This window comes from Ambystoma mexicanum, chromosome 10 (assembly GCF_040938575.1).
Source record: "Ambystoma mexicanum isolate Mex_15411 chromosome 10, UKY_AmexF1_1, whole genome shotgun sequence".
Taxonomy (NCBI): Eukaryota; Metazoa; Chordata; class Amphibia; order Caudata; family Ambystomatidae; genus Ambystoma; species Ambystoma mexicanum.
The window spans coordinates 1595903938-1595922675 of record NC_090932.1 but is presented as its reverse complement, the minus strand read 5'-3'; the positions used below and the strand labels follow the sequence as shown (position 1 = coordinate 1595922675).

Here is an 18738-nt window from a genome sequence, read left to right as displayed (position 1 = left end):
GCTTTAACATCTGCATTACTGATTGATGATAGACTGTCCAGTGCTTATCATCCTCAAACTGACGGACAGACTGAAAGGGTCAATTGTACTATGGAACAATATCTGCGGTGTCTATGTTTGCAATACCAATCGGATTGGCTCACGGTACTGCCGGCGGCTGAATTCGCCTATAACAACTCTTATCATAGTGCCATAGGCACTTCACCGTTCTATGCTCTCTATGGGCAACACCCCCGATCAATACCTCTGGATTCCGGTCTATCCTTGGACACGCCTGCCGCAGGCCGTACTTTTCGTGATCTGAAGAGATTACAGAGAAAGGTGAAGCAGCAATTGGAGCAGGCCAAACGACGTGACAAGTTCTATGCCGATGCTCATAGAGTACCCGCACCTGTCTATAAGGCTGGTATGAAAGTCTGGCTGTCCACTAAGAACTTAAGAATTCCAGGCAAAAAGAAATTGTTGCCTAAATACATCGGTCCGTATGTAGTGCTCCAAGTTCTTAATCCTGCTGCTGTACGTCTGGCTTTGCCACAACGATGGCGAGTGCATCCTGTATTCCACGTGTCACTCATTAAGCCATTTTCTGAAGCTACTAGACTGCCTGTACGGCCTGTTGCTATTTCTGTGCGGGGTTCAGATGAATACGAGGTACAAGACATACTGGATATGAAACTACGTTCTGGTAGACCATATTATCTGGTGGATTGGAAGGGCTATGGTCCCGAAGATAGGTCCTGGGAACCTCTTTCTAATATCCATGCTCCTGCTTTATTGAAGCGCTTTCACACAAGAAGGGGAGAGGTTGTCCCTTTGGGGGATGGCACTGTCATGCATGCTGGACGCTACGCTCGTAGAACAGCTAGACCGTTCTATTCCAAATGGAGGTTATTCGATACGTTACCGGGAAAACGACGTTTGCACTTTTCACGTCGCTAACTTCACGTGACTTTTGCTTCGTCACGTGAACTACGGTATTACGTATTTAAGCAGCGTAGAAACTTCACTCGCTGCTTCTGATCGAATCTATTGGCGTTGTGTAGCTGAACCTCTTATCTGCATTCTGGCATTTTTCTACAGCTACTTTTGGGCCTTCAATAGCGTGTGTTCCGCCACACGCTGATTCCTGGAGCTATTCCTTCGCGTGATAATTCACACGCGTTCTCTGTCTTCAAGCGTGGCTGGTCCGGACTGCGGGAATCCTGCCCGCGTGTACATCCACACGTGCACTCTGTCTTCATACGCGGCTGGCCCGGACTGCGTAAATCCTGCCCGCGTGTAATTCCACACGCGCACGTTGTCTCTAAACGCGGCTGTTCCGGACTGCGGGAACACCGCCCGCGTGTAATTCCACACGCGCTCTCTGTCTTCAAGCGCGCCTGGCCAAGGCTGCGTGAAACCTGCCCGCGTGTAAAATCCACACGAGCTCTCTGTCTTTAAGTGCGGCTGGCCAAGGCTGCGTAAATCCTGCCCGCGTGTAAAATCCACACGCGCACGTTATCTTCACTCGCGGCTGGCCCAGACTGCGTGAATCCTGCCCGCGTGTAATATCCACACGCGCTCTCTGTCTTCAAGTGCGGCTGGCCAAGACTGCGTAAACCCTGCCCGCGTGTAAAATCCACACGCGCACGTGGTCTTCACACGCGGCTGGCCCAGACTGCGCGAATCCTGCCCGCGTGTAAAATCCACACGCGCACGTTGTCTTCAAACGTTATTTTCTTCGCGGCTGTTTATAACCGCGTGGACTTTGTTTTCCTTAAAAAGAGCGCTATTTCTAACTCCTGCATCTTTGGAATTAACAGAAGGATTTATCCCTATAGTGGGAAGGAAGCTTTTCAAGGATTATTGGAAGGTGACATTGAACTGAACTTTTGGACGCTATCCTGTGGTGAATTCAACCCGTATCTAGCGTGAGCCTCGTTCCGTTCGGGATAAGTCTCCCTTACTAATTTTCCCTTCCTTGTCGTTTGTTCTTCATTCAAATCCATCAAGAGACTTCTGGATTATTCTACCCTAAAACTAAAGGTCAGTGTGAACATTCCTGTCATTATCTAATTCATCATACTCAGGTTGGAGCAGTTATTCATGATACTTTAATTTGTCCTAGGCTGGCTTTCTATACCTTACCCACGCCCTTTCCAGTGATCCATCGCTCTGCCTGTTTTATCAGCCAGAGGGTTGTATCATTTGGAAGGTCTTCAATTGACTTCACAACTATCAAATCGTGTGAACAGGGATCCGGAAGACCCTACCTCCTGTATCCTTTTGAGTATTGTATCCTTTTCAGTTAATACTTTGGTACATTCTGACAGTCCCAGGGTATGGAGTCTATGTTTGGGGTCACTATGACACCCCTGTGTTACTGCACTGAGAGTGCTGTGTAACACATACACAAAAACAGATGATACCTTATGGAGTAAAAGACCCCATAGCCCATAAGCACACAAAAAGTCCAAGGCATACCTCAAATCATGCCTAGGAGTGGGAGGAAAAGAGTCTCACTCTTAGCAGGAGAAAAAAATAAACCCCAAAAATCCAGCAACGCTGCTAGGGGACTCACTAGGTTTGGGAAATTAGCCTTATAAGAGAATTCTCCCTAATAGGCATATACCTACTGCTAACACTTTCTGAGTATAGATGGATGGGAGGGGTGATGAGTAATCAGCGGGAGAAGAATCCAGAGAAAGAACATTACGGTGAGTAATTTCTCCTCCAGTTGATTGCTTTTCTCCTGCAAATTCCTCATCAGATAAGACTCCGAAAGCAGTGGAACAATGGAGTCGGGCAGAAAGCTTGCAGCAAAAGATTTTGTAGCACTGCCTTACCAAAGCGAGAGTCAGCACCAAGGGCAACGTCTAGGCTATAGTGCCGCAAGTAAGTGTGGAGTGAGGACCAGGTTGCTACCCGGCAGATGTCCCTAGAGCCGCGCATGTAGGTTGGGGGATTTCGGGTTTGGGTGGAGCGCTTGACTTTCCAACTGGGTTAGGGGATCCGGGCGACGAGGCAACCGGAGAGGTAGGCAGATGGTCAGATTCAGAAGGCCCGAGTACCATGTCCTCCTAGCCAGAATGGGGCGATCAAGATCATGGTTGCTTTAAACCCCCCCAACCTCCTGAGAACCTAAGAAATGACAGCAATCGGAGAGAAGGCGCAGTAGAGAGGGAAGGTCCAATCCACCAGAAATGTGTCCCCTAGCACACCGTGCACTGGGAATTCCCTCGAGCAAAACTGTCTGCACTTCCTGTTGTACTCTGTGGCACACAGATCCATTGTTGGAGTACCCCAGAGAGATGAGGCCTCCTCTAGGATTTCCTGGCACACTTGCCAATCGTGTGAAACCGTGCTCTGCCTGCTCAGAGCATGCGCCAAACTGTTCTGAGACCAATATATGTTTCTCTAACAGCCAGAACCAAAGCTGCATCGCCTCTCTGCAGAGGGAGTTCATGCCACCCTGTTTGTTCAGGTAGTGCATGGCCACTGTATTGTCAGTTGGGATCAGCACATGCTTCCCCTTCAGAGACGAAGCAAACGCCTTCAGGACTAACTTGATGGCCCTCAACGGCAGCCTTTTGATGTGCCACCTGGCTTCCATCACTGACCAAAAGCCGGTCACCTACAAGTCCTTGGGAGTGAGCGCCCCAACCTTCGAAGGACGCATCTGTGACTACTCAGAACGGAGGCCACGGAGCCCAGAAAGGTTCACCTGCCAGAAAATTGCTGCCATTGGCCCACCAAGACAGGTCATTGATCACAGACCTGGACACCCTTAGGACATCCTTCAGGGTTTCGAGGTACTGGGACCACTGACATAGGAGTCATTGTAATAATCTAATTTGCAGCCTGGCCTCTGGCACTAGAAAAATACAGGAGGTCATGAATCCTAAGAGGCTGAGGAAGGAAGTCGCTGGTAAAGAGGCTGGGTTCTGGAACAGATGAACCATCTGCGCAATGCTGACAACTCTCACCTCAGGTGGAAAAGCCTTCCCTGCCCGAATGTCTAGGATTGCCCCGATGAATTGGTACCTTTGAACTGTTGTTGTATGGGACTTCGGCAATTACAGGGAGAACTGAGAAAACAGAAATTTGAGAATCCTATTGTGTTGCGCTTTCACTATTTTCAATTTTGTTTTTAAACAATTGGTATAAATAATGACAGTATTTTCAATTAGGGTTTTTTAAACTGTTTTTTCTTTATTGCAGTTTTGCTATAGAGCATTTGAATCCTTTCGTATATTTGGTTCATAAGGTTCTTTGGATCCTTGGTAAGGTAGCGATTGAATTAATGTTGCTTTGCTTTATTTGTTGTACTCGTTGGTGCTTCCTTATAGTTTATTCTGTCCTGTTGGTATAACTCTTAGATTAGCTTCATTCAATGTTATTGTGTGATGCCTTGCTTATTGTGCATAAAGGTTTGTGTCCTTTGTTAAAGTTCATTGGGTTTGTGAATCCTCTGTCTGGTAGATAATTGAATTGTTATTCATTCTTTGGCTGACTTCTCCTTTGTTTGAATTGTTTAATACTGTCAGAGATGTCTCCTTAGTATGTTAAGATTTGTTGTTGGTTGACATTCTTCCTTAATAGATTATTGCTAATTGTTGTTATTTTTCTTCTTCTATGATTTGATCCCCATATTTATTTGGTGCTCCTTAATGTTTGTGATACGGTATTTCCTTTGTGAATTTCCCCTTATGATTTGCTCCCCGTATTTGGTTGGTAAGCAGCTTAGAGGACATAGACACACCCACCGCTGCCTGCTGGCCTCTGGGAGTCCCCCTGCCTCTTCCGAAGCACGAGAAATGCTTTTTCCCCTGCTTTGCCTGTGTGAGCTGCAACTTCCGGCCATAAGGGACGTAGCGCCTGTACCCTTTGCCCCTAGAAGCAAAACTGTAGGCAGGTTTGGCCAGCTGCGAAGCTAGGCAGAGCGATTTTGCAGAAAGCTTGGACTCCTTGAACTTTTCCTGGGAGTCATTGCCTTGGGGCCAAAGAGAAATTCCCCATCAAAGGGCACGTCCAGCAACCTATTATGGACATTAGGACAAAACCCTGAGGAGCGTAAGTAGGCCTGTCTCCTAAGCACCATGGCTGACCCCACCAAACGTCCAACGCAGTATGCCAAGTCCAGGCCCGGTTGCAGGGACTGCCTGGCCACCTCCTTCCAGTCACCCACCAGTTGCATGAACCAGTCCCACAGCTGCCCTTCAAGGATGCACTGGGCTGCAAGCTCTATGGCCTTCCATAGGCCAAAGAAATATTTTGCAAAGCCGCACAAAACATTACTAACCTCGAAGGCCATGCTCTAGGAGGAGAACATCTTTTTTGTAACACCATCAAATGTCTTGCCCTCCCTGTCAGAAGGCAGATTGGAGGTGGATGAAGCTGCCCTGGTGGATACTGTGGCTACCTGAACAACTAGCCCCTCCAGGGAAGTGTGAGAGGACAGAAAAGATGGATCGTCTCTAGCCGGCCTGTACTTGCTGGTCAAGTTGGAGTTGACCGGGGATAGAGCAGGGCCGGTGCCACATGGAGGCAACTGGGTCGGCTATAGCCTGGTTCAGTGGCATGTTTCTCTCTGTAGTGGGACCTTCGTCCAAGATATCTTAGCTCATAGCCTTGGACCGGTACTGCGTAAGCATTCAGTCACAAGTGATCTAAATTTGGCATGGGTATGAGCGTAAGGCAGAGTTTGCTGCCAGAAGGTCTGCCTGGTCATCAGAATAGCCCACGCCACCCCCCTGCATACATGGGGTCGACGTCACCCTGATCGTCCCCGCCATCGGTGCCAAAGATCAGCACCATGCACCCAAATAAAATCAGATCGAGAAAGCGGGACAAATAATCGATCACCGATGGTCGGCGTCAAGGGCTTGTCCTTCCACATTGATGGAGTGGCTGTCAGTGTCGGGCGAGCTTTGGATGCCAAAGGCACGTTGAGAAGGATCGGGCCCCGAGGGTCACCTGGGAGGGTCCTGGCATCGAAGGCTTGGTCGCCTTCTTCGGCACCAGATCTGAAGGCTCTCCCGATGCCAATGGCATTGGTACCGGTGCTACTTTGGGGTCGGGATAACGGAGTGTCGCTGAAACCACCGGGACCTGCTGTTTCGGGGGCTGGCACGCACCCACAGCGGCCTTCTCAAACATCACTAGCATTTGCGGCTTGAAATACTCTGTCTTGTCTAGACGTCGGCCCCACATCAGTGCCAGTGATGCCTCTTCTTTTTGTGAGAGTACGACGAAGATGAGTGGCTCCGCGAGTGGGACCTTTTCTTCGTCTTGAGCTGATGTCTACTCTCCTTCTCAGGTGTGGGCCCCTCTGTCTCAGCCTCTGAAGACTGAACGGTCGACAGCACTGGTGATTTTGATGACAGTCGGCCCAACGCAAGCTTGGCTGCCCGCTCCCTTAGAGACTTTGGGTTCATCTTACCACATGACACGAACCCTTCAGTGTCGTGACACGTGCAGAGGCTCCACATGCACATGTTGTGTGGGTCGGTCACCGACATCTTGGAGCCTCAACTGGTGCAGCGATTGAACCACGACATCCGAGGACTCGTCTACGACAAATCGAGCAAATAATTTGCAACGATCTTGTTTCACCAGTGGACAAATAGTAAGAAGATGACATAGTGTTTCCACTTCTTGAGCACAAAACCTATATTGTTGTTGAGTCCTTCGTATCTTTTCCCTTGCACCTGAAACTTTACAAATTTAGTTTAAAACGTAACAATGCATTTCGATATGCTCTAGATAGAAGTTTACACAAATAAGAAGGACAAACATTGTAAGCCTTAATTTCATAGGTTCAATGGTATAAAAGATAATAGTTCATTGTTAATTCTCGGTTTTTAACCCAGTCGGTTTCAAATACTATCTTTTTAATGTTGTGTCGGAACCATCAAAGATCTGCTTCTAAAATGTCACAGAGCTCAAGAAGCTTGATCATCTTTAGTTTCCATTCAAGAAAAGCTCTACATGAATTCAAAACTCAGTTCAATATTTAATGCAGTAAACACACAATTGGCCGGAGACAATAAAAAGTTTCTCCACAGCTGAGTTTTTTTCCAATCGGCTCAGGCACATAATGAAATTAAACCAGCCTTGTGCCGGAATTGGGGATCCATGAGGCAAGAAAAAGGTACGATTCCACAAAAATGATTCTACCTTATGCCATAAATCATACAACAGTCCAGTTTCTGCTCTATACAGTAAACGGGAAACACTCTTGATGATAATTCAAAATAGGGACAGCTGAGAAGTGACCAAATTTCATGTGGAAAACACTTAGTTCAGCAGCAATTGCCTTAATTATTCTTCGCAGACTTTCCAAAACTAGCCCTGTAGAGGGCCTGGCATAGATTACAATGGCCAAATATTTAACATGTATTTGATTTTGGGACCATTATGGATGTTGTGTTATATGTTTATTGTGTTATATAAAATCCAATGTACATTAATTCCCTTTTCAGAATTGCAAAGCGCCTTGTCAGATTTTTTGTGGTATCCACTTGCACCCTCGGTTCAAGGAATTGTACCAAAAGTTCTTTATTACATGAACAGATCATTTTCTATGGCCAAACATCTATGGTTACTCCTTGAACTGTAGCAATGAAGCTCAGACACATGCCAAATTTTGCACACACACAATGGTACCAGTGTGTTGCTCCTACTGACATGGCACAGGAGCTTCTGGGCACACACCATCGCATACGGGTGGTTAACAAAGCTTTTGAAACAATCAGAAGAACCAAATGGAAATAGGAGACATGAAAAGAATATGATTGGTCAATAAAATGTTGAAGATCTGATCACAACTGGCGGACCTGGAAACAAATAAGTGTTTGTCATCACTTATTCAAGAAGCCTAGGTTTTTTGGGTCTGACGTTGAAATAATGAAAACTGCTCCAATATTGCTGCTGTCTACAAATGAGGTAATTTGATATTGGACCAGGATGCGGCTAACCCAGAGGCATGGCCCAATAGTCTTAATCCCAGAATAGCACTTCATGTGGCTTTCACAACTCCACCTCTTAAGTTACCCTGTGTGAAGACAAAACCGAAGAGAGGGGTAATCTTGGCTTGGGACTGGAGGAACACAAGATGAAGTTAGTCTTCACATGCATGTAATGTACAGCAGCAAATTGGGTTGTACAGGTCACAGCTTAAGCAGCAACACTGTTTAACGTACCTGAGCCTTCTACAGCAAATCCCATGAGGACTGAATACAACCAGAAATCCCGAAAGAGTTTCTGCAAACGGGGCTTTGCCTCTTTGATTGGTGGTAGCCGCCTGGTGAGCTAAGAGGACAAAAAGAAAAACATGAGCGATAGTGAGGAAGTTATTTAATTATACCTACTGCAGATCATAGGTTAACTGATATGACATTGGCAGAGCATCAACATAGCATGACAATTCGATGTAAAGCAGATGGTCAAACATCCATGGCTAACATTTCAAAGACAGAGACAAGCAGAGTTGGAAATCAAGACATTGGGCCTCATTACGAGTTTGGCAGGCACCCTTGGTGCTACCAGAGGGTTGCCGCCGAACTCGTAACACCGTTTCCGCCGCCTGAGATTCCGGTGCCACCAGGACATCACAAATCTCGGTGGCACGGGATATCAGGCGGGGGAAAGTGTAAGTCCCCATTCCCATGAAGTCCCATATTACTCCATGGGAATGGGGACCCGGAAGCACCGGCACCATTCCTTACAGTTCAGGTGCTTCCGTGACAAGTCTGCCTAGTGGGATCATTGCACCCGGCAGGTCGGAACTGTCGGGCGCAACAGCCCACGAAGGGAGACTTGGAGTGTGACGGTCCGGAAAGTGTGCCGGTACGGTGCGTCCAGCACCCTTATTTCCAGACCTCCACACTTGTCATGAGGCCCATTCAGTTTGAGCTTCAAAACAACATTTATGACAGTGTGACTATGCTGTGAAATTAAGTTAGATTGTGGGTGGAAGTGAGTCAGCAGGAATAAAAAAAAAAGATGAGCTGAATATTGGTTGTTTAAGAAGGAAATCCAAGGAGTGTTGCTTCAGCAGGGAAAGTGAATGTTATCATGCAAAATAAAGAGCCTACAAGACCCATTCATTCAATTAATTTGAATGGCACACCATTAGGTCGATAGAAAAAACAGACTCCTTATGTGCCAGCTAGAGAGTTAGCAACAATGCCTGAACTCTGATCAGTGCACTGAAATTTTAACTACCTTGGAGAAGGCACTAACCTCTGCCTCCCCTCTCTTGTCGTCTAACCCTAGAAAAACAAAATACTTACCTCTCCGTAATGTTCTTTCTGATGGAGGTTAATCCCACATCTATGATATCCATCTCAAAGCGCAGCTACTTTATGGGCATTTTTACACCACCAAGGGGAGCACAGCGAGACTGCATCAGGTGCGCCCCCATGCCTCCAGGTGCCCCACATGACATCAGTCGGTGGTATATATTGAGGCGCAGCGCAACGTGACCTAAGTTCCACTCTTTTTCCCTAGAGCTCTGTGCTGAGGGGGGTATCAGGTAATATTATCACCACCAATAATATCGCCATATATATATGGTCATGGGGTAAGGCCATAGGCGATATTAGTGGGGAGAATTTATGGGGTAAATGGGACCGGGAGATGCAGGGGTGTCCGCCGCTCCATTAAAAAAATATGGGAGTTGCAGGGGTGTCCCCCGCAGGTTCCATGGCTTAATATTGATGCAAAAATATAGCAATAATCTTGTATGGCAATATTTTTGCGGGGATATTAACACATAGAACCGCCGAGGGGCCTCACAATCAATGGTGTAAGCGCTATCTGCCAAGTGGGGCGGGTTGGGACGGCGATAAGGAATCCGTGGGAGGACACTTTCCAGAATCAAAGTTTGGCATCTGAGCCTGAGATCAAAGGGGATTTACATCAACCTATGGTAGACCAATTTGATTTTAAAATAATTTCATAGGATCTTATTCTAAACCTGATGAAAACTCTCAAACCCACGAATGATTTGTTATTTGACCTACCCGTATTAGCACAGCCAGACGTCGGACTCCAAAGATCACTGCTTTTATGACACTTGTTAATGCCTCTCTACACAAGGTATAAAACCAGCCAGATTAAACAATCCTATCATGACGCCATTGGTGAAAATACTCAATTTGGATCTGAACCGGTGGCCGGAATGCCTTGGCATGGAAAAATCCTGGCGAAAGTTGTTACGGCTCAGCTCCACGTAGAAAGGTTCTCTCTACTTATCAATCTAGGTCCAAGCCAGTTTTCACTACAGAAACCGTTTTAAAGGCGGTTTGGGAAGATCTGCTGATGAGGGTGAGATGTCCCTGCTAATAATGCTCAATTGGTCTGCGGCTTTTGATACTGTAGAACACACTATTATTTTAGGCTGCCAAAAGAGGGTTGGTTGGGCTGGATCATGCCATGAAACGGGGTGGGTCTTTTCTATCTAAGCGCCGGCAGCAGGTGAGATTGGGGAGCTTCCTGTCAGACTCTCTTCCCCAAGAGTGTGGGGTCCCTCAGGCACCGTCCCTCTCACCGCTGTGGTTTAATGTATATTTGCAACCATTAATGGGCATACTGAGGAGGCGTGGGGTAGGGTTTAAATACTATGTGGAGGACACCCAGATCTTGCTGAAGTTGGGGGACTCCAGAGACTCATTCCTTAAAGTCAGGCAGTGCCTGGAGGATATGGAAGATTGGATGGTATCGAATTGCCTTCAACTCAACCCAATTAATACCCAGGTGGCATTGTTCGGCCTGAATCATCTTTTGTCAATAAGAAGCATCCTCCCACACCTTGTTTCTTGGGCTCTAACTTGAAATTGACCCTAAAAATAAAAAACATAGGCTGCATATGGCAAGACAACCTTGGATGCGAGATGCAGGTAGGATAAAAATCAGTTTTTTACTCTACGGCTCCTTCAACTCTCGCCTTGCCATACCTCCCACCTGAAGACCATTACAGTGTTGTGGGGGCCTAGGTTAATTCAAAGCTGGTCTACGGTAACAGTATGCTGGTTAGAATTCCCTGTAGACAGCTATCCCGTCTTCAAAGAGCACAAAATGCAGCAGTGAAGTTGATCTACAAAGTGCCCAAGTCTGCCCATATTTCGGCTCTATGTCGTTCTCTTCATTGGTTGCCGGTCGAGGCTAGAATCAAACTTTAAAATCCTGTGTTTGATTTAAAAATTCCTTAACAATCTGGAACTCTCATACCTGGCTGAAAAAGTGATGAGATTTCAGCCTTGCATAAACTATGCTCCAGTGATAAATTCTTATTGGTGGTCCCGCCCTCCCATCATGTGTCAAAGGGTGACGGAAGGTTTTCAGTATATGGTCCCAAGCTCTCGCACAGCCTTCCATTGGAGCTAAAAACAAAGGACTCTTATTCAGTTCCACAAACAACTGAAAACCTTCCTTTTTAAATTACATCTCACATAGAATCCTCTGTTCATGTACTCTAGCATATCTTTACTTACGTGATATCATCTGTGCCTAGATGCAGTTAAGTTCGCCCTGTTTGCACGTTACACATGTTTAAAAATCAAAATCAAAGCCATCAGAAAAATATTTACAGAGGTAAGTAATTTGTACTTTTCATCGATTCCTTCCTCATCTAGGATAGACTCCCATAGCAGTGCTTTGATTTAGAGGAAGGAGGAGAGCAAGAACACCCCCTAAACCATATGTAAATATGTTCTATGCACAGCATTGGCGAAAGCGCTATATAAATAAATGCTAACTCTACCAAAACGATCGTCCTGTCTGAGAATCCAAGCAGCAATGTTTCACAAACATGTGCAGTGAAGCCCACGTAACCGTCTGGCAAATGTCCAGAACAGTGACTCCACATTTCAGAGCCGAGGTGGCAGCCAATCCTCTGTTGGAATGAGCCACGAGACACTCAGGTACATCCTTACCAGCCAGATCATAACATTCCAAGAAGCAAAGGATGATCCACTTTAGCAGGGTCTGTTTGGTCACCGCCCTACCAGTACAATACAACTTACATAACCTACAAAAAGCTGGTCATCCCTCCTGGTCTCCCTCGCTCGTTCGAGAGATGTAGTAGCTCGGGGCCCGCACTGGGGTGTTGTTCCTCTGCCTTGGAAGGATGAGGCAGAGGAAAAAAAAAAGGAAGGTGGATCTTTTGAGAGGGATGAAAACCTGAGACCACCTTTGGGAGAAAGGGTGGCCTCACTCTCAATGTCCCCTTCTCTTTAGAGACAACCAAATACGGAGGTTTAACTAATAACACCTGAAACTCACTCACCCTCTAGCGAAAGTGATGGCAACCAGGTAAATCTCCTTAAGGGTGAGAAATCACAAAGGACAAGAATGTAGGGGATGAAACAGACTGCCCATAAGAAACGTTACCTCTACTTCCTGGTACCTTTGGGCATATAAACACTGTCCTTTGGGCATCCATTCCCCCGGGCATCCAGAGCAAAGGGAAGACAAAGCTAAGGGTTGCTACTATATCCTTTCTCCATTTCATTCTGTGCTCCCTGTTCGCTCCAGTTTGCCACAGGTTGCCACAACAACGCCTTGCAAACAGGACACAAATAACATTCAAGTCCAACACTCCACTAAAACAACTATTGCATACAACTACAGTAACCCTAGCTTCCTAATTACTGCACCGTCTCTCCACACTGTGCTACTCACCTATAATGCATTCACGCCTGCTTTTCTTCCTACTCACCTCTCCCTACGCTTTCTCCAATCATGCTACAACTTCCTCCATCCCTATCCCTATTGTAAAATTCACAACTCAAAACTTCCACTACTCCATCTCTCTTCCACCTCCTTCCAACAAACAAAGGCGACAAGCTAACCATACCTCCTCTACCACCTATCCACCTTGCGTATCTTCCTCCGAGACTCTACTTCTATACACTTCCTTTCCGCATCAACTGAAATATTGCACTCTAGAATGCTCAGTCCGTAAGCAACAAAACTTCCTTTATCACAGACTACTTTCACTCCAGCTCTCCTTCCCTAAACCTTCCTGCTATCATTGAAACCAGGATTCTCCATCTGACACTACCACTCTGGTGGCCCTACACAACTCCAAACTATCCTTCATTTCTTAGTGACCATGCTGTCCACACTATCCATAGTCTACATACCCACACAAGGGGTAACTCTTTGGATCTCTTACTCAACCATGGGTCATCCCATTCAAATGCTCTCTACGCACAAACATGCATCGGCTGCTGCGCAAATGGAGGCGTAACCACTGGCATGAGGACCTGCAACTCTACCTCTCTGCCCTGAACTCTTTCAAGTCCACTCTTGATAGAGCAAAACAGGGATTCTACCTAACCCTCATTCTCGCTCACTCCAACCATCCTCGTCGGCTACAGGGCACCCTAAACTCACTTCTCCCAAGTTTATTACTATCAACTCCAGTTTCACAGTAAATGACTTAACCGAGTACTTTGCTGCAATCATTTTCTAAATTAGAGACTCTCTCCTGACCTTCCTCACACACCCTCCTCCTACAATTTACACTCCGCCTACTCTACCATCATCCTCTACCTCTATCTCCCACTTTAGTCACACTAAAAAAATACTGACAAAGTGCTATCTCTACTGATGAAGGCTAACCCCTCTAGTGCCCCATCAGACCATATTGCTCCTCAGCTAGCCAAGCGTATTGCCGCTATAGTGGCCTCTAACCTAGCTGAACTCTACCTGCCCTTCGACTCCACTTGCTTTCCCCCTCTGTTTCCAACGCAGCCACAGTCATCCCTCTAATAAAAAAGCAATGGGCTCACTCGAACCTACCGGTTAACTTTCACCCTGTTTCTCTCCTTCCGCACTACTCTAAAGTGCTTGAAGGTGTTGTGTTCAACCGTCTAACCAATTTCTTAGACATCCACAACCTTCGAGACTCCTTACAAGCAGGTTTCTGCTCCTGTCACTCCACATCTGCTAAGCACTCCAACGTATCCTCTATCCTAAATCCCCTCCACCTGTCTGCTGCCTTTGACACTGTTGATCTCCTTAATAATCTCTTTCTTCTTGGGATTCACGATTGAGCCATTGCCTGGCTTGAATCCTAACTTGCAACTCACCAATTCTCTGTCTCCTGGAGCAACAACAACTCTCAACTCACTCCTCTAACTGTTGGTGGTCCACAAGGCTCTTTTTTGTGTTGGCTTCTCTTTACACTCACCACCTGTGCTGTTTGGGCTCTAATCCCCTCCTTTGGGGTATCATATAAATTCTTCACGGATGACATCCAAATCTTCTTCTCTTTTCCAGAACTCTCCTCTGATCTCTCTATCAAAATTTCAAACGTTCACTCTGCCATTAAATATTTAATGGCTTTGCACTCTCTGATGTTTAACTCTACCAGAAACAGAGGTGCTCGTTTTCCCTGCCAAAAGCTCTCTTTTTCATCTCTGCCTCTGCCTATCCAGTTCCCACCTGACACTTTCCCATACTCTTCTTCAGCTAGAAACCTCAACGTCATCTATGACCCTACTCACACCTTCTCTACTTTCATCTCAAAAACTGGAACAGAATCTCGCCTCAACCTCCTAAATATTACAAAAATCAGGCAGAACCTTCATTTCAATACCACCAAGCACTTTTGTCTTCTCTAAACTAGACTACTGTGACAGAATCCTCTTTGGTCTCCCAAACTATGCTTCCTATCCTCTTGACAAGATCATTAACTTCGCTACCAGAACTCTCTTTGAACTCCTTCACTTCACACCTACTTTCTTGTACCGTCACCAGGCTGGATGGCTGACGATGCAAAACAGGGGCAGATTTAAATTTCTTCTCCATGTTCACAAATATATCCACGGTAAGGCACCACTGTATCTATCATCCCCTAGCCAACTCTACAAGCCTTCTTGTAATCTTTGCTCTGCCTCATCTACCCTTGTGACTCTTCACCCTCCCTGTACTTCCTCTTGCTTCTGCTCCTTCTCTCTTCTTGCTCGACTTGCATGGAATTCTCTTCTCCCGGATATCTGAGAAACAGTCCACATGGATTTATTCAAAACCCCCAAAAAAAGCCTACCTCCTTGCTCATTAACCTACCTCTCATCTGCCTGCTAGCTAACATTTGTCCATCACCTCTATCCTACCTCGGTCCCTCGCTTCCTCGACCTCCCCTCTAGTACATCACCCATCATGGTCACACACCGAGCACAGCTGGCCGTACCACCTACCTGCACTTAAAAATGTCCAATGATCAGTGTCCTTCATCCATGCATGTCTACTTATGTATTTTCCCCTGTGACTGTTCAATTTATTCCACTCCACAACCTGGGTCAGAATGTCCCCCAAACTCACCCCATAGTAAGAAGCTCACTGCTTCCAGTCAAATCTGAATTTCTGTCTATTGTAAGTTCTTTTGTGATCAAAAGAGCATTGTTCCTCCTGTATATAAATAAATACAAACATTCTAGTAACATGCCGGAACAACAAATTGGTGTTGGGGAAACTTATTACACAATCCCCGTAAATATTGCATGACTCTGGGGGATCATGAAAAACAAGCCCTGCACCATGGTTCTCTTAAACACTAAAATAGTAGCAATATACCCCTTCACACTCACCCGCTCAAAGTCAAAGAAAGCAGAAAATCCAGAAATGAGGATGTGGTACAAGTAAAAGTGTGTATATTCCTCTCCTGGCATCAAGATGAAAATGTACGCGACCTGCAGGCATATTAGGATTTCATGGCAGGCTTGTGTGATGAATCCGAGGAGGTTGTCACCTCTCTCTGAGGCCACCCCCTTTAGGACTATGGAGGTAAGCCACCTGCCCTTAACACCTCCTAGGGGACAGGGTAAGCAGGATCCCTCTAGAGGTGGCTCCCCCTTAGGGGACAGGGAAACTCCAGGGAAAGGCTTAAGTCACTATGCCTCCATCCTGAGACGAACACCTCTATGGGGTATGCAGGAACTAAGATCTGTAAGAACAGTTTTACAATGGCTTACTCTCGTAATCCAAATTTCATTTCATCCTTTTTAGGGAAAACAGCAAAATCAGCCTCCTAAAGTCACATCAGGCGAAGAACCAATCAGGAAGAAGTATCCATGCAGCCTGCAGAGTTTAATTACGTTGCAGTGCACATTAAGGAGAGAGATGACTGGGGAGACATGCTTAGAGAGACAGAACACTAGACATGGTGTCACACCTGGAGGCCGACATCTAGGAGAGTACAATACTGTCCAGCAGCCGAGCAACCAGAGCAGTGGAGTGTGGCAGACCGAGAGAGAAAGAAGCGAGTACCTCAGCGGGTCAAGACAGAGCCCTGAGGAGGGACTGCCCACAAGCTACCTCACCCTGCAAGCAGGAAGCAAGAGGAAACGCCTACTGTGGTGGAGTCCAGTTGAGGTGTTGCATGAGCTGCTCCGCTTCGAGGCGAGAGACAGTCGGCCTACACAGCCCTGCCAAGGAGCATCGCTCGTCAAACAGAGGTACACAGTGGCTAGGTACGGGAGGTGGGCGGGCAAGGCCAGCCATAGGATGTAATGGAGATGAAAAAGGAGAAAAGTGGAGAGAAACTGGAGGGACCCGAAGAGTGAGGAGGAAGAGGGAAAAAAACTGAGACTGGAGAAAGAAGAAGCAAGCCCCAGAGAAGAGCAGTGAGAGGGGGAAAAGCCCCGGAGCACAGAGAGACTGAACACCACAGAGTGGGGTGCAAGAAGGGGAGAAGAGCCCAAGAGTGGGCAGTATGAAGGAGCAGGGCCCTAGAGTGGGGAGATACTGAAAATACCCCATAATGGGGAGTACAATGTAGAAAGACCCCAGAGTGGGGAGTGAGAAGGGGAAGCCCAGAGTGAGGAGAAAAACCAAAAGAAGCCCCACAGTGGGAAGGAATAGACAGACCACCCAGCTTCCAGCTTATAGAGATTTGCAACAAAACAAAAAAAAAAAAGAAATCACAAAATCAGTTGTTTGCCGCCATTCCCGCTAAACATACGTCAATGGGCGTGAAAATCTAATCAAAGAATCCCCTTCCAGTAAGCTGGTTGAATGGAGAATAAGTGTTTCAACTAGTGCCCGTCTTCCTTCTTTTGAAATGAAGAGTTACTCCACCTGCAACAAACAGCAGCTACATGCCCACAACCCCCTGATTTCATTTGCTAATCGGTCATGGAAATGGTCTTTGTCACTTTTGCATGATTTTGGGCATAGGTGGTCATCTTGACAGAAGTCGCTCACAAATTATTTACACCAGTGAAGAAATTACATGTTTCTTTCAAATCACCGTCTGTAGGTTTATAGGGCAAACACTTGGCTATCTAATCAACGGATGTATTTGCATAGATTGCCTTTATAAGAGCTCAGAGGGTTTAAGCATTTGGAATAACGGTAGCTCATTCCTGCTGCAGTCTTGAGAACGTAGCATAAAAGTCTTCAGGGTGTGTTCTTAGTGTAAATGACTGACAACGGGATAATAACTGTCCATCTGAAAAGTTCAAGAGAAACACCTAAAAGAATGCGTTTTATCTTTTTTGTGAGGAGATCCCAGGCCTGTCATCCCTCCTGATGGCAATATATTTACTTTTTAGCTGCTTTTGCTCCATTGTCTACCTGCCGCTTTTTTTCATCCCTCATTCTTTTCTCTTGCCATCCGCTTTCAGTTTTTTTATTTTTAAAACCCTTTCTCTTTTTCATTCTAATTTCCCACATGTACCTATTCCGACACCAAATGTGCCTCTTCCTTCCGCCCTCATATACAGTCCTTTAAACATGCACACTACTCTCACCGGCCTTGCACGCACACATTCTCGCACCTTTGCATCAACACCCTTATCTCTCACTGTAGTATGCACATGCTTGTAAGCACTCTCCCTCACTCTCCCTCTCCTGTATGCACACTCTCACCCTTGGATGCACTCTTTGGCTCCTGCTGCTGCATGCATATTCATACCATCCCATTCAGCATCACATGCCATCTCTGCTCTTACACATGCTACATCACACGCACCCTCTACCTTAAATAGGTTATCCTGTGACAGTGTCAGAACTGCCCCACCAACACCACCACACAGGGCTACAGAGGCAGCACTGCCGTCACCCAGAGACTCTGTGGCAGTACTGGCCTCAGAGCTGACTAAACTATCACGCACAGGACCCAGTGCAACTCTCACAACCAGCCAGAGCCTGAGCAATAATGCCCTACGTGGCAGTGCCCTGGTCACCAACCATGCTCTCAGCTGCAGCACTGGTCTGATCAACATCACCGCTGCAGAGGCAGCCCCATTTTCACAAATCATGCTCTCGTTGGAAGTGTAACTCTCATGACCATCCACGTGGATGCCCTCAGTGCTAGTCCCAACAACACCACCGTGTGCTACAGAGGCATCATCTCCCACACCACAACTCGACCTCAGCAGTAGCACCACACTTAAACTAACACCCAATACCATGCTGGAAGTGCAGTCAACACTATTGCCCGGGGTCTAACCAGCCTAGCCACCACTCATGGCCTCAGCAGCACCACTATCCCACAAACACTACATGCAAGTCTTCGCTGAAAGTGCAACCAGCACAACCAATGTCACGGACCCCATATGAGCCGGAGTACCACTAGTCAACTAGCACTGCCATCTTGGGGAGCAGAGGCAGTACCATCCCCATAACCACCCAGGTCCTCAGCTGCAGCACCAGCCCCATTGCCAACACCACTACTCATTTCCCAGTGCAACCAACACCACCCTGGCTGAAGAAGCAGTGCAACCCTCACTATTTAGGCTCTCA

General features: G+C 46.6%; 1 protein-coding gene across 2 annotated transcripts in view; it reads right to left on the bottom strand.

Annotated features, from left to right (window-relative positions):
- The window catches only part of PI4KA (phosphatidylinositol 4-kinase alpha), a 2470135-nt gene that overhangs the window by 1575345 nt on the left and 876052 nt on the right, over positions 1-18738 (bottom strand). For both annotated transcript variants that reach the window (XM_069619956.1, XM_069619957.1), the window contains exon 20: positions 8184-8292. In XM_069619956.1, the coding sequence (XP_069476057.1) occupies positions 8184-8292 (109 nt within the window). The remainder of the gene's footprint in view (positions 1-8183; positions 8293-18738) is intronic.